This window comes from Sinocyclocheilus grahami, unplaced genomic scaffold, assembly GCF_001515645.1.
Source record: "Sinocyclocheilus grahami isolate Dianchi unplaced genomic scaffold, SAMN03320097.WGS_v1.1 scaffold3.1, whole genome shotgun sequence".
Taxonomy (NCBI): domain Eukaryota; kingdom Metazoa; phylum Chordata; class Actinopteri; order Cypriniformes; family Cyprinidae; genus Sinocyclocheilus; species Sinocyclocheilus grahami.
In genome coordinates this window covers 138,960-152,583 of record NW_015505182.1, presented here as the reverse complement: position 1 = coordinate 152,583, position 13,624 = coordinate 138,960, and the positions used below count along the sequence as shown (strand labels likewise).

The 13,624-nt window shown below is 39.1% G+C and overlaps 1 protein-coding gene across 1 annotated transcript in view; it reads left to right on the top strand.

The window, feature by feature from the left end:
* The first annotated feature begins 253 nt into the window (after positions 1-253).
* LOC107581266 (plasma membrane calcium-transporting ATPase 1-like) overlaps positions 254-13,624 on the top strand; it is a 46,750-nt gene continuing 33,379 nt past the window's right edge. The window contains exons 1-10 of the mRNA XM_016266771.1: positions 254-293; positions 381-638; positions 1,134-1,259; positions 2,407-2,532; positions 3,695-3,730; positions 6,585-6,764; positions 7,594-7,808; positions 7,994-8,236; positions 9,793-10,037; positions 10,421-10,649. Of these exons, the coding sequence (XP_016122257.1) occupies positions 254-293; positions 381-638; positions 1,134-1,259; positions 2,407-2,532; positions 3,695-3,730; positions 6,585-6,764; positions 7,594-7,808; positions 7,994-8,236; positions 9,793-10,037; positions 10,421-10,649 (1,698 nt within the window). The remainder of the gene's footprint in view (positions 294-380; positions 639-1,133; positions 1,260-2,406; positions 2,533-3,694; positions 3,731-6,584; positions 6,765-7,593; positions 7,809-7,993; positions 8,237-9,792; positions 10,038-10,420; positions 10,650-13,624) is intronic.

Sequence of the window (13,624 nt, the reverse complement as noted above, 5' to 3'; positions counted from 1 at the left end):
ACTTTTGTTCAAAAGCACCGCTCTGAATGCCGGAGAACTGAATTTGGCTGCGACTGCAGACTTTTCCTATTACCCATATGGCTCAAACCACAAGGATGGCCTTAGACAGTCATCAAGTTCTCCAGGAGGAAATTAGGTCAATGAAGTGTAAATTTGCAATAAAACATGTTTCTGGCAAGAGGAAACTTTCCAAAAAGGAGACTCTGATAAAAACATGAGCGTGTAGCTGCTGTTGTTATTGCTTGGACCCTTAATGGTCTCTAAAGGTTGTATGAACCTGTTTGAAGGTTACGGTTAGTTTAGATTGGCGAGATACCATTTTTTTTGCACAGTACGTTGTAAGTGATTGATTTTCTCTTGGTGTCTTTATGTAATTCCAGACTGTGGCCAAGCATCCGGGGGTATTGAGGATGAGGGAGAGGCCCAGGCAGGCTGGATCGAAGGTGCTGCCATCTTGTTCTCAGTCATTATCGTGGTGCTGGTGACCGCCTTCAATGATTGGAGTAAAGAAAAGCAGTTCCGTGGGCTGCAGAGCCGCATCGAGCAGGAACAGAAGTTCACCGTCATCCGCAAGGGCCAGGTTATCCAGATCCCAGTGGCTGAAATCGTTGTGGGAGATATTGCACAAATCAAATACGGTGAGAGTTCACGTCTGAGAACACAGGAAATATGGTGTAAACCTGTTGATTTATTTCCACAGTGTGACAGAACTAGATGTGACACGTCACTGTATCCAGCGATCTCTGCCATATTTGTGTTTTATGAGTGCTGTGGCATTTAGTTTTCCCCCCCAGAACACTTTGCCTTTTTATTAAACCTAAGAGGCGAGTTCCTCATTGAATTCATCAGCGGTTTTGATGGATCACATGTGACTGCCAGTCTTCTCTGAGACACAAAAGCATGGCTCATGACTCATGCTTACTGGCTTGCGTGAGTCACTGCGCTGTTGCTCATGGTGCCTGCAACGTGGGCGACGCGTAGGGTGTCCAAGAGCCACAGGAGAGATCTGTCGTCATGGTCTCCAAATCAGCCTCTGCTCCTCTCCTCTTGCTGAATTGCTGAATGTGTCTTTCTCTTCCTCTGTCTCCAAGTCATCCCACAGTCATTCACCGCCCCATGTTCTTTTCCATTAGGTGACCTTCTCCCAGCTGATGGTATCTTGATCCAGGGTAACGACCTGAAGATTGATGAAAGCTCTCTGACTGGGGAGTCCGATCATGTCCGCAAATCTCTGGAGAAGGACCCCATGCTCCTTTCTGGTGAGATAGATTGTCTTTTTTCCTTGGTTACATCCCCTTGTTAACTTCTGTTGTAGGGCACAAAAGAGGCCACAATCTCGGATTAAATATGAAAAAAAAGAAACGACAACAAAGTATTAAAAGCAAAAAATTCAAAAATACATGTTTTAAAAAATGTATTATCAAACATGTTTTTTGTTCTCCTATCAAATTATTATTCTGGTAATATAATTTGTAATTTTGAAATCATATCAAATAACTTTTGGACCCCACTTCAGTGGAATAGACATGAAGGCCTTACTTTTTTTTTTTTTTGAAGCCACTCAGCTGCTTTGCTTTAGTTTGAAGTATTGTCATTTAGAACGTAAGCAGTCATTTAGCACATGCTTTCATCCAAAGCAACTTACAGTTCACTACAGAAACAATCCCCCTAGAGCAGCCTTGTTGTTAAGTGCCTCGCTCAAGCATACAAACCGCTTATTAAGGTGTGACAATACTATTTCTGGGTCCAAGACTCCTTCATCTTAAATGGGAATACCCTCTCAAAAGCTGTTGATGAGCAATATTCATTTATAGCACCTTTAAGCTTTAAAACTCATGGTTTACAGTACAGTCTCTGGGCTCATGGTATCCCAAACACCAATATTGTAATGAATCAGAAAAGATGAATCACTCTCTGCCAGCTGATATTTTTGTTATGGAGATGAAGGTTAGGATCATGTTTTATTCAGTAGTACTACAGTACAAAGTGACTATATTTTAGCACTGTTTGTTGTTTGCTTTTGGGATTCAGAAGAGCATTTAGACCTGGAAACATTGACTCATGATGTCGGATTTAATACCTTACTTTAGCTTTAGCCCCTAGTTTCTACCATGCTACTGTCATTTAAAAAAAAATTAAAAATCACAGTTTATTTATATTAATCAAATAGTAGTACTGACTAGAAAATACTAAACCATTCACTGAGTTTAATTAGCTTTATCACTGAATTTGCTCAAAGAATGTATAAGCCAGTAATTGCAATTAATTCCGTTACTGTCTAACTAGTTTTTATGCTAGTTATTGCTTTGATATTGAAATTGCTATTAAGAAAAATGAAATTCCATGATGATGATGATGGGACTGTTGACTAGTATCATCACGACCATTCCTTCTGCTTTCTCTAAGGAACTCATGTGATGGAGGGATCTGGCCGAATGGTGGTCTCTGCCGTGGGCCTGAATTCTCAGACTGGAATAATTTTTACCCTCTTGGGCGCCGGCAGTGAGGATGAGGAGAAGAAGATGAAGAAAGGTGAGAAACGAACATACTTTCATTCTCATTTGGATAACTCCCCTCTCTCTTTGAGTGAGTAAACGGTCTACCTCTCTAGATGGGAGGTTACCTACCATCAGCCTGCCAAAGGTAAGAGATGTTCACATGATTTGCTGAATTGTCTTCCTCCCCCAAAGCTCCCGCTGCTCTAAAATCCTCTGCCAAGTTTTAAATTCGACTTTTATTTGGGGAATAATCACAGTATGTCGGTGGAGACGTACAGTGTCCCTTGAGTCACTTTCCGTGGTACTTACTCTTTTATCTTAGTTTTTATTTTGATATTGTTTTTCTCCATTTTTTCTGTTAGTTTAAGCTAAATTTGAGCTAGTTATTTCTAATTGGCTAAAAAATGTCTTCGTAAATGTTACATGCATAACACTGAAATAAAGGATCATGATAATTTGAACAGTCAAAGGAACAGTCATACCTGTCGTCTTATTCCACCTCCAACTGAGTCTGCAGTATGTCCCTACTGCATTCACTGGCTCTCCTGGTACTCCTAAAAAAAAAACATCTACTGTCAGCTCACAGTGTCTTTTTCATGTTTCTGTTTGTTGGGTCGCCACATAATTCAGCAGTCAGACTGGTCTAAATGGTTTCCTCTCTCACTGCCTTAAAAGCTAAAAGAGCAGCTCTAAAACGTTGAATATTTTGATTCCTTTATTTTTGTTATAATGACAATTAAGTCATTGTCTTTTAGTTAGATAATTGCTGTAATTTATCCCTTTCCCCTCATGTTCAAAAATATATTTTTGTCTAATGTGTTTGCCAATGGAAATTCAGAGAACTGCCTTTTGGTTTTAGCCAAATCCTGTTGGCATTATCATAGTTCATGATGCAAGCGAACAAAAATCTGACATTTTATGAAACCGCTAAATTGTAAGGAGGTTTTGTCAGCTGTATGCCACAGTCAAAAGCAATGACCGAGCCGTCAGCGTACCCTGCATAAAGCCCCTCCAGTCCTTGTCTTTTTCTATAGATGACACATCCAATCCCACATATACTCATGTAATGTATTGTTACTTATCTAGTTTTTATTCTTTTGTTGTTGTGTTTCTTTCTTTTCTTCTTCTGTCTTTGGTTTATTTACTTTGAGCCATGTTATATCAGCCCTCCGCCCTCTCTCTCTCGTTTTAAACAGGTAAAAAACAAGGACCCCCCGAAAATCGCAACAAAGGTAACCTTACCCACTCCCTCTCCCCTCTCCTCCTCCCCCCTCCCCATTCAGCAGCAAGTCTCGGAGTCTCGTGTCAGTCCCACTCACTCACTTGCTCACTTTCTCTCTCTGTCTTTCACGCTGTTGCTTACCTCTTCCTGCTGAGCCCGGGGGAGCTTCTCGCCTTGCTTTACCTATAAAAGGGTGCAACTCTCACCTGCTGGAAACGGCACTAAGCAGCCAGAAGACTTTGCAATTCTGCAGCTCCTCTTTATACAGAGTTTGTCAGTTGATTTAAATAACTGCGATGAATCTAAAAGTAGTTTCAAAATAATTTTTTTTTTTTTTTTTTTTTTTTTTACGTCATTCTCAAATTTTTTCTGAAATAATATATATTTTTTACATTACTTACGTTTTCTCAGTGTAGTGCAGTCAGCGTTCACTTACAGGTTTGTAATATGTCATAGTGAGAGATGCATTGCAACAATGAAAGAGAACGTTTTTAAATCTAGACAAATTAGTCAAAGTCGTTGACTAGAGTAGCTGATGGTTTGACAGCTAGTCGACCATCCTACCCATCCCTATTATCTGCAATGTTTTCTGCTCGTACATAGTATTTCGAACATACTTTAATATTTAATTTCCACCATAAAAACTTCAAATGCCTTTTTGTTTAAAGGACTGGATTTGATAAACTCTGCATAAAACATTGTTTAATGTCATACGTGAATGTTTACATTGGCAACACTAATGATTGCATGTATCAATTTTTCTTATGTAGATCTAAATTTTGACTAATGTGACATTTAGATACCTCTCCCTTTCAGAAGGCAACTATCTCTGTGTGCTTGGCTGGGTCATCTGTGAACATTTGTACTGTGTTTCAGAGTGTGCCCACTCTGCCCTGGGTGACCCCAACAATCCCTCCCCAGCCCCACCCCCTGTAGTGCTCGGGGACTGAGCAATCTGCTCCAGACAGAACTGCTCATTTTGTCTGCACAGATCTCCTTCCTTTTGCCCTTGGTCTCAAGCACACAAGCTGGTATTGGTTTAACACTGAGTATGTATGTATGTCTTCCCCTGGTCTTTAAGTGTTAGCCAAAAAGCTATTTTAGAAGATTTAATCATGTTCAGGTCTTGCTCTATGGTATTGTCTTGTATGAAACACCCGCTTTTCACACTCTAATCAATTCTGGACGGATAAAATTAAGTCCAACACTTAAAAAAAAAAGATTTATTGTCCTTTTTGCACTCTGAAATGCATAGCAAGAACAGTGTGTTACGAACAGGGTCTCACGTTGACTTATTTATTGTTTATATGCATCCGTGAGCTTTTGTACAGATGCACATTGCCCAGTACAATGTGTTCCTAGCTTCACAGATGGTTTATGATGTGAATGTAATGCTTAGGGGCGTGGCTTATGTGGGAGTTGCACCCTTGCAAAATGGACCGGCTGTGGATTGTTGTTTTTGTCCGTTCCTTTACTTTAGCTCTTTGTTTTTCTCACTGTTGCTTCTTTCTAGGGTGTGGCTCAGGACTTCATGCTGTCTCGTACACTCTTCTCTTGGTCAAAATTTGACCTTTTCTTTCTCCTATAACCTCTTTCTCTGGTAACGTACTCTCTCTTTTGGGAGCGGAAAAATAAACCAGATTCTCTCTGATCTTTTTCGTCTTCCTCTTGGTCCTTGTTTTTCTCGTGGTGGTTGTATTTCTGGCTGTTTGGACCGTTTTTTCTGTTTTTAAGTTGATTGTAAATCACTCTCTTGTTCGTCGTGCGTGCATCTGTTCGTGTTGTCAGTCAGACAGTCAGTCCGTCCATCAATCCCCGTTTCATGTGTGGTCGTTCTGGTCAGCTCTGTCAGTTCTGGTCAGTTGTTTGTTGTGACTGGTGGTCAGGTAGGCTCTTGGACTGTTTCTCAAACTCCACCACTACAGAGTTTCAGCATGTTGCACACCATGTTTGCTAACTGCAAAATGAAAACGACTTGGCCTCTTTGTATCTTTTAAAATGGAGACTTAATGGGAATTGGGGGTGAGGGATCAATGTCTATCCACAGCAAAGTAGCTGAATTGGATCTTCGACTCCATTAAGTTTCTATTTCAGTGGGAAATTGGGTAATATAATATGTCATTTTATCCCTGCAAGTAGCATAATTGAATTAAAACTATCAAAGTTCCCAACATTTCTTTTAACTAGCAGCTGGTTTGCCTTGATAATGTATTTTTTCGATAAATGTATAGTTCCCTTATGTCTATTTCAGTTTGGTGCAGTTATTTGTAATACAATATTGCAAAAGTCCAGTAAGTTGTTTTAAAGTGGGTTGAACATCAACAGATGCAACCTCCAGAGGAGCCATGCTGGCACAGTAAAACAACCATAAGAGAAATAAAAGGCAAATTTAATTTCAACTAATCGGATAATAAAATAGAGAAGACATTTTCATTGCTATTTGAGGTTTACACACCTAATAGTTTATTTTATATTTATAATGGTATTATAAACGAGTAGCTCATTGTTCAGTGCCAATGGAAACGTCTTGTGTGCTGCTTGGGTCATACTCAAGTCACTGTCAATTCACTGTGCCCACCTTAACCTGCCGGGGAATGGCTCTGTGAATTTAGAGCTCTCTCTTTGCCAGCCCAGGTTCACTCAAGCAAAGTCAACTAACATTAATCAAGCGCTTCTGATATGGTTCTTCTGTATAATTCTCTAGGAACCCACTGTATGACTTGCCCTCTAGCTGTTACTGAACTGCCCATTCTCTCCCCTCTTCCCTTTTTCCCCATTCCCCCTGCCTCTCATCTCCCTCCATCCTTTTTTGGCATGTTCCTCCCTTGTTCCCATAACCACTCCTTAAAAATCAACCCCCACAGCTAAGACCCAGGATGGCATTGCTCTGGAGATCCAACCGCTGAAGAGCGAGGAAGGTGCGGAGTCAGAGGAGAAGGAGGAGAAAGAAGAAAAGGAGAAAAAGAAGGTCAACGTCACCAAGAAAGAAAAGTCGGTCCTGCAGGGCAAGCTGACCAGGCTAGCTGTTCAGATTGGAAAAGCAGGTTAGAAAACCGCACAACTGGGTGTCAAGGGTGCCCAATAAACGTGTATACCATATACCATCTCAGTAATGGTTAAATATCACTTTCCCAACAGTTTTTTATCATGCTTTGATTTTGTCGTTGATACTTTGTTGCTTTAAACTTCAGTATCAAAAACAATATTAGAGTTGGTAGGTTTGAGTCTTTTTTCCCCCCTGTGAATTTGTTTTCTAAAACTGATTCACATTTGACATTGATTGATTCGCATTATGAGTCTACTAGACAGCTGTTAGGCTGAAATGATTCCTCCTGATATATGTTGTGAAATTTAATATGATTTAAAAGGCTCTAAGATATTTAAATTTAAAAAAATTTATATATCATATCTCTATTTTTATGAATTTAGTTTAAAGGTATTTTTTTAAACCGAGAAATCAAGATAACTTTGGAAAACATGTTTCAAATGATCTATAGCTACATCAGATGACTCTAAGATGACTGGCATATTTGCCATAGCAAACAAAGTGCAGCTTTAAAGCAAAATATTTATACTAATTAGCCATGTGTTCAAAAGCACATGCATTTCTTCAGACGTCATTTCCGTAAATTAGTTCATTTGGTTCCCATGGTTTGTTTTACTTACTGCTTAAAGAAACTGTGTCACCCAGTATGGAAACAAGCTTGTCCCTTTGGGCTGTGTTCCACCTAATTATCCTATTTCCTAGAGTTACCCAATCAAATAACATTCAGATGGAGCACATCAGGCCACAGCTGTTGCTTTTATGAACTCAAGTCAGGAGGCTTTTTTCCCTCTGCCATATTGGTTTTGAAATCCCCTCTCCTCCGGCAGGTCTCATCATGTCTGCGGTGACCGTCATCATACTTATCCTGTTCTTTGTCATTGATACGTTCGGTGTCCAGGGCCGTGAGTGGACGGCAGAGTGCACTCCAATCTACATTCAATACTTTGTGAAGTTTTTCATTATTGGTGTGACCGTGCTTGTGGTAGCTGTGCCTGAGGGGCTGCCTCTAGCTGTCACTATCTCTCTGGCTTTTTCAGTCAAGGTGAGAGCCTCTGGGTTAGTTTGCCAACTCAAACCTGTAATTTGTTGATGTCTTGAGGGTGTTCAGGGGGATATAAGTCAGTAAATGTTGCTTGATTCTTTACATTTGTGCTAATCTATGTTTGAGGGCTAAAGCACACTCCTTTCCCCAAGTATAACCACATTAATTCCTGTTTTCCTTAACAGAAAATGATGAAAGACAACAATCTGGTGAGGCACCTGGATGCCTGTGAGACCATGGGTAATGCCACAGCCATCTGCTCTGACAAAACTGGAACGCTGACTATGAATCGCATGACGGTGGTGCAGGCTTACATAGGTGACACACACTATAAAAGCATTCCTGAACCAGAGGCCATTAATTCAGAGACTCTGGAGGTACTGGTGAACAGCATCTCCATAAACTCAGCCTACACTACCAAGATCCTGGTAAGAATTAGCCATACGCAAATGAGATACAGATGAATAAATGATCTGTTTTGTTTTCTGTTTATTTATTAATTATAGGGTTGTCAAATTAGAAGTCCACAGTCAGCCCCAGCCAAAACACACTTACCAAGAGCAGGACAGCACAAAATGACTAATGAGTCATTTGCATAAGGCATTTTCTTGAGTTAAGATGGCTAGACAAAGCATAGCAGAATGGAACCAAATGCAGGGGACTTGATGTATTGTGAAGAAAGTTGTACTACTTAGTGTGTTGTTTTAAACATGTAGATGCAGAAAAACACAATGCTCATAGACATTAGTCTGCATGTGTACATAGAGCAACAGTTCTGAACCAGGATTATTACCGTTAACTAAAACTACAGTAGTCAACATTTGAAGTGGATCAAAAAAGTTGATCAAAGATGTCCTAAGACAAGAATGGGTATTGTTTTTGTTTTAGGACAACTTTGATGAAAGGTTTTGATCCACTTCAAATGTTGACTACTGTACTATATTAAAAACATTTTTGTTAACTTAAGCTGAAATAAAATAAAATGTTAATATATTCGATGAAACACTTCACAAATATTAGAAATGTTGCCCTTTGACAACTAACTTTGTTAAAGCACTAAATTTACTTAAAATTAACAAAAACTGGTCTAAAACTGAAATAATAAATTATCTGTAGACAGTAATAAAAAAATGACGAGCATATGACATCAAAGTTAAAATGAAAACTAATAATAATAATAATAATAAAATAAAATAAAAAGTATAGTAGTATATAAATTTGCCCTTTGACAACTAACTTTGTTAAAGCACTAAATTTACTTAAGATTAACAAAAACTGGTCTAAAACTGAAATAATAAATTATCTGTAGACAGTAATAAAAAAATGACGAGCATATGACATCAAAGTTAAAATGAAAACTAATAATAATAATAATAATAAAAAAATAAAAAAAGTATAGTAGTATATAAATGACCGTAGTCTGAACTACTACTTAGGCTTCATCAAACCGATGGACAACTCAGCGTAAAGCACTAAATTTACTTAAAATTAACAAAAACTGGTCTAAAACTGAAATAATAAATTATCTGTAGACAGTAATAAAAAAATGACGAGCATATGACATCAAAGTTAAAATGAAAACTAATAATAATAATAATAATAAAATAAAATAAAAAGTATAGTAGTATATAAATAATGACCGTAGTCTGAACTACTACTTAGGCTTCATCAAACCGATGGACAACTCAAACCGTTAGCGAAATTGATTGTCGTCAGGCAGAGAAAAACTTGTTGTTGAAAAACAATATATGGACTTCTGCAGCCATTTTTGTGATGTCTATTCAGTGCTTTACTCTTCTGCCACAATGTTTCAGTTATTTAAATTTGGGGGTTGTGTCTCAGAAAATATCAATATGTGTGATTTAAATGCAATTAATTTGATAAACTATATAGATAAAACTATACATATAGAATGACAATATCTAATGTATAGTTTTTGAACTTTTCTTACCTGTTATTTACGATCTATCTTTCTTTCCCATAGCCTTCAGAGAAGGAGGGAGGTCTGCCAAGGCATGTGGGTAATAAGACGGAGTGTGCCCTTCTTGGTATGGTGTTGGACCTGAAGAGAGACTATCAGCCTATTAGAGATGAAGTTCCTGAGGAAAAACTTTATAAGGTGTACACGTTCAACTCCTCCCGAAAGAGCATGAGTACCGTACTAAAGAACACCAGTGGTCCCGGCTTCCGAATGTACAGCAAGGGTGCCTCTGAGATTGTCCTGCGCAAGTATGCTAAATTAATTCTCAAGCTCTTAAAGGGGTCATATCATAAGAAATAAAATTTTACTTAATCTTTGTTTAGAGATAAAGGAGTTTGATATAGTGGGAAAACAACTTTCAGTCCAAAAAGACTGCAGTAAGAATGAGTTCTGAAGTTTTTGGTTTTTCAGTGTTACAAACCTGAAGCATTAAGGGGGTGCTTCTTAAAGGCACAACAGCAAAAAAAAAAAAATTAAATAGAGGTGAAGGGAATAAGATAATAGAAAAAATGATATGATCCCTTTTTTCCATTTCTCCTCTGTTTTCTCCTTTGTTGCATCTTCCTCCTTTAAAGCAAAATGTAGTAGTAGTAGTTTTGAGTGGTTATTAAACTTTTCTCTTTTCTGTCAGGTGTTCCCATATCCTTGATGCTTCAGGCCAGCCACGTGTCTTCAAGGCCAAAGATCGGGATGAGATGGTGCGGAAAGTGATCGAGCCAATGGCCTGTGACGGGTTAAGGACCATTTGTGTAGCCATGAGGGACTTCACAACAGAGCCAGACTGGGACAACGAGGCTGACATTCTGAATGACCTGACCTGCATCTGTGTTGTGGGCATTGAAGACCCTGTTCGTCCTGAGGTGAGCGAAATTGTCCAGTTTGCTATTTGCTAATACTATTGCGTTTGTCCATAGTGCCAAAATTACATGCTTCACATGGGCTGGAGATACTTCAAGCCTCCATTCATAATGACAAGACATGACAAGCATTTGGGGGTGGCTTGTCGTGACTGGGCCAACCCACCACATTTCATGTAATGAAATTGTATTGACTGTGATTATCATGTGATGATGATGGATTATTTGCAGAGTGTCAAGCACTATGTGAAAGTGTGGACCGGAATAGCCTCATTGGTGGAGGGACAAACTGACCTAAATCCACTAAAGGTGGTAAAATAAGTACATGACAGGCGATTGTGCTGTTTTTTATTATGATATTGGATCAGCGCAGAATTGACGTCAGCTTCCCTCCAATTAGATGGCATATATAATTCTATAATGGAACGCATGACTTTAATTAGGTTAAAATGATTCCTGCTGGCTTTTTTGAGTGGTACGATCCATTTTATATCTGTTCCCTTCTACAGTGTGATTAAAAATCATCCTTTCTATATGTCCACAACTATGTGGTTATTTTTTTCTGTTAAGCATGTCGGCTTGGCATCATTATGAGTGGACCAAGGGGAACAAAAATAATAGCTGGTAAATTCTAGCCTGGGATTTTTAGGGAATTTACACAAGTCATAGAGTCATGAAATTAAAAAAAAAGTTCAAGGAAATTTCTTTCCAGTTGCTGTGATTGTTAATATTTCATCGTGTAGAAACTGATTTTGGGGATTTCATATTAATTATATTTAAAAGTCCTTATTGAGTAATCATAAACCAACTGAAAAAGTCCTGGAAATTTAAATTCATGGAAATTAATTGGTGTGTAGAACCATTGCTGCTTGCTGAATCAGTTGTCATCCTCTTTCCATTTACAATTTAAGCTAACAGACGCCTGCACTGTGGATTCTGAAGGCCTTAAGGCAGATTTCTTTGACCCTGGCAACACGATTGCTGAAATATGATTGGATAAAAGCTCTAATATAAACATACACTGCTGGAAGCAGTGCAACCAAGATAAAAGCTATGAACTGAAGAGAATAGACTATTGGAAATAATTTAATACACATTCATGGAAAAATATATTAAAACTAAATCAGTGATTCTGATCGTGTTTAGGCCAGCAGAGAAGGCTTTGCTGGCCCTGACGCCCCACCACTGCAATACAGTCAGATGCTCTGTTTTTAACCCAGTCTTAAATACTAGAGTCTATCTGACTTTCATAGTTGCATCTCTAACAATAAGCTCACTTTGAGCTGATAAAAAAGCCTGTGTCTTAATGGTTTGAGTTGATGACGAGGGCAATATTATGTTAAGGCATGATAGTGGCAACTTGCCCATTTACAGCTTTGAAATTAAGTCGTGGAGCCATGTAGGGATATAAGATGGGCTTGAATCTTTTTGTCCTAGTGAAAATGACTCTTGCAGTAATGATCAGAACCATCTGTAGATTAAGTTTATTTCTGCTGTCACAGGCAAGGCAAGAGTCAAGTCTAGAGTTTTTTTTTAATGCACACACTAGTTTCTCTCAATCCTACATCATGTTTTTACATGCATCACTTGTGCAGCATCTCTGTCCATGGAAACACTGGGAGGTTTTTAATTATCTATAAATAAATGAGCTTATTGGTTCTAATTACGGGTATGGTGTGATTCATCGCAAGACTGAGTGCGGATAATTACATAGGACTCCCAGCATACACACACAAAACCTCTGGATCCAGCCCCTTCATGTGTTAAGTCGTCTCTGTACCCCTTACCGCTTAACACACACCACGAGCTGATAGGATGCCACACCAAGAGTGATTGCAATGTCCTCATCTCTCACTGATCTGAGGCCAGCAATGACACTGAGGAAGAAATTTGTCTTGCTTGTTAGTATATACAGTGGGGGAAAAAAATATTTAGTCAGCCACCAATTGTGCAAGTTCTCCCACTTAAAAAGAGGAGAGAGGCCTGTAATTTTCATCATAGGTATACCTCAACTATGAGAGACAAAATGAGAAAAAAAAATCCAGAAAATCACATTGTAGGATTTTTAAAGAATTTATTTGCAAATTATGGTGGAAAATAAGTATTTGGTCAATAACAAAATTTAATCTCAATACTTTGTTATATACCCTTTGTTGGCAATGACAGAGGTCAAACGTTTTCTGTAAGTCTTCACAAGGTTTTCACACACTGTTGCTGGTATATTGTGGCCCATTCCTCCATGCAGATCTCCTCTAGAGCAGTAATGTTTTGGGGCTGTCGCTGGGCAACACAGATTTTCAACTCCCTCCAAAGATTTTCTATGGGGTTGAGATCTGGAGACTGGCTAGGCCACTCCAGGACCTTGAAATGCTTCTTACGAAGCCACTCCTTCGTTGCCCGGGCGGTGTGTTTGGGATCATTGTCATGCTGAAAGACCCAGCCACATTTCATCTTCAATGCCCTTGCTGATGGAAGGAGGTTTTCACTCAAAACCTCACGATACATGGCCCCATTCATTCTTTAGTTTACACGGATCAGTCGTCCTGGTCCCTTTGCAGAAAAACACCCTCAAAGCATGATGTTTCCGCCCCCATGCTTCACAGTAGGTATGGTGTTCTTTGGATGCAACTCAGCATTCTTTCTCCTCCAAACACGACAAGTTGAGTTTTTACCAAAAAGTTCTATTTTGGTTTCATCTGACCATATGACATTCTCCCAATCCTCTTCTGGATCATCCAAATGCTCTCTAGCAAACTTCAGACAGGCCTGGACATGTACTGGCTTAAGCAGGGGGACACATCTGGCACTGCAGGATTTGAGTCCCTGGCGGCACAGTGTGTTACTGATGGTAGCCTTTGTTACTTTGGTCCCAGCTCTCTGCAGGTCATTCACTAGGTCCCCCCGTGTGGTTCTGGGATTTTTGCTCACAGTTCTTGTGATCATTTTGACCCCACGGGGGGAGATCTTGCGTGGAGGCC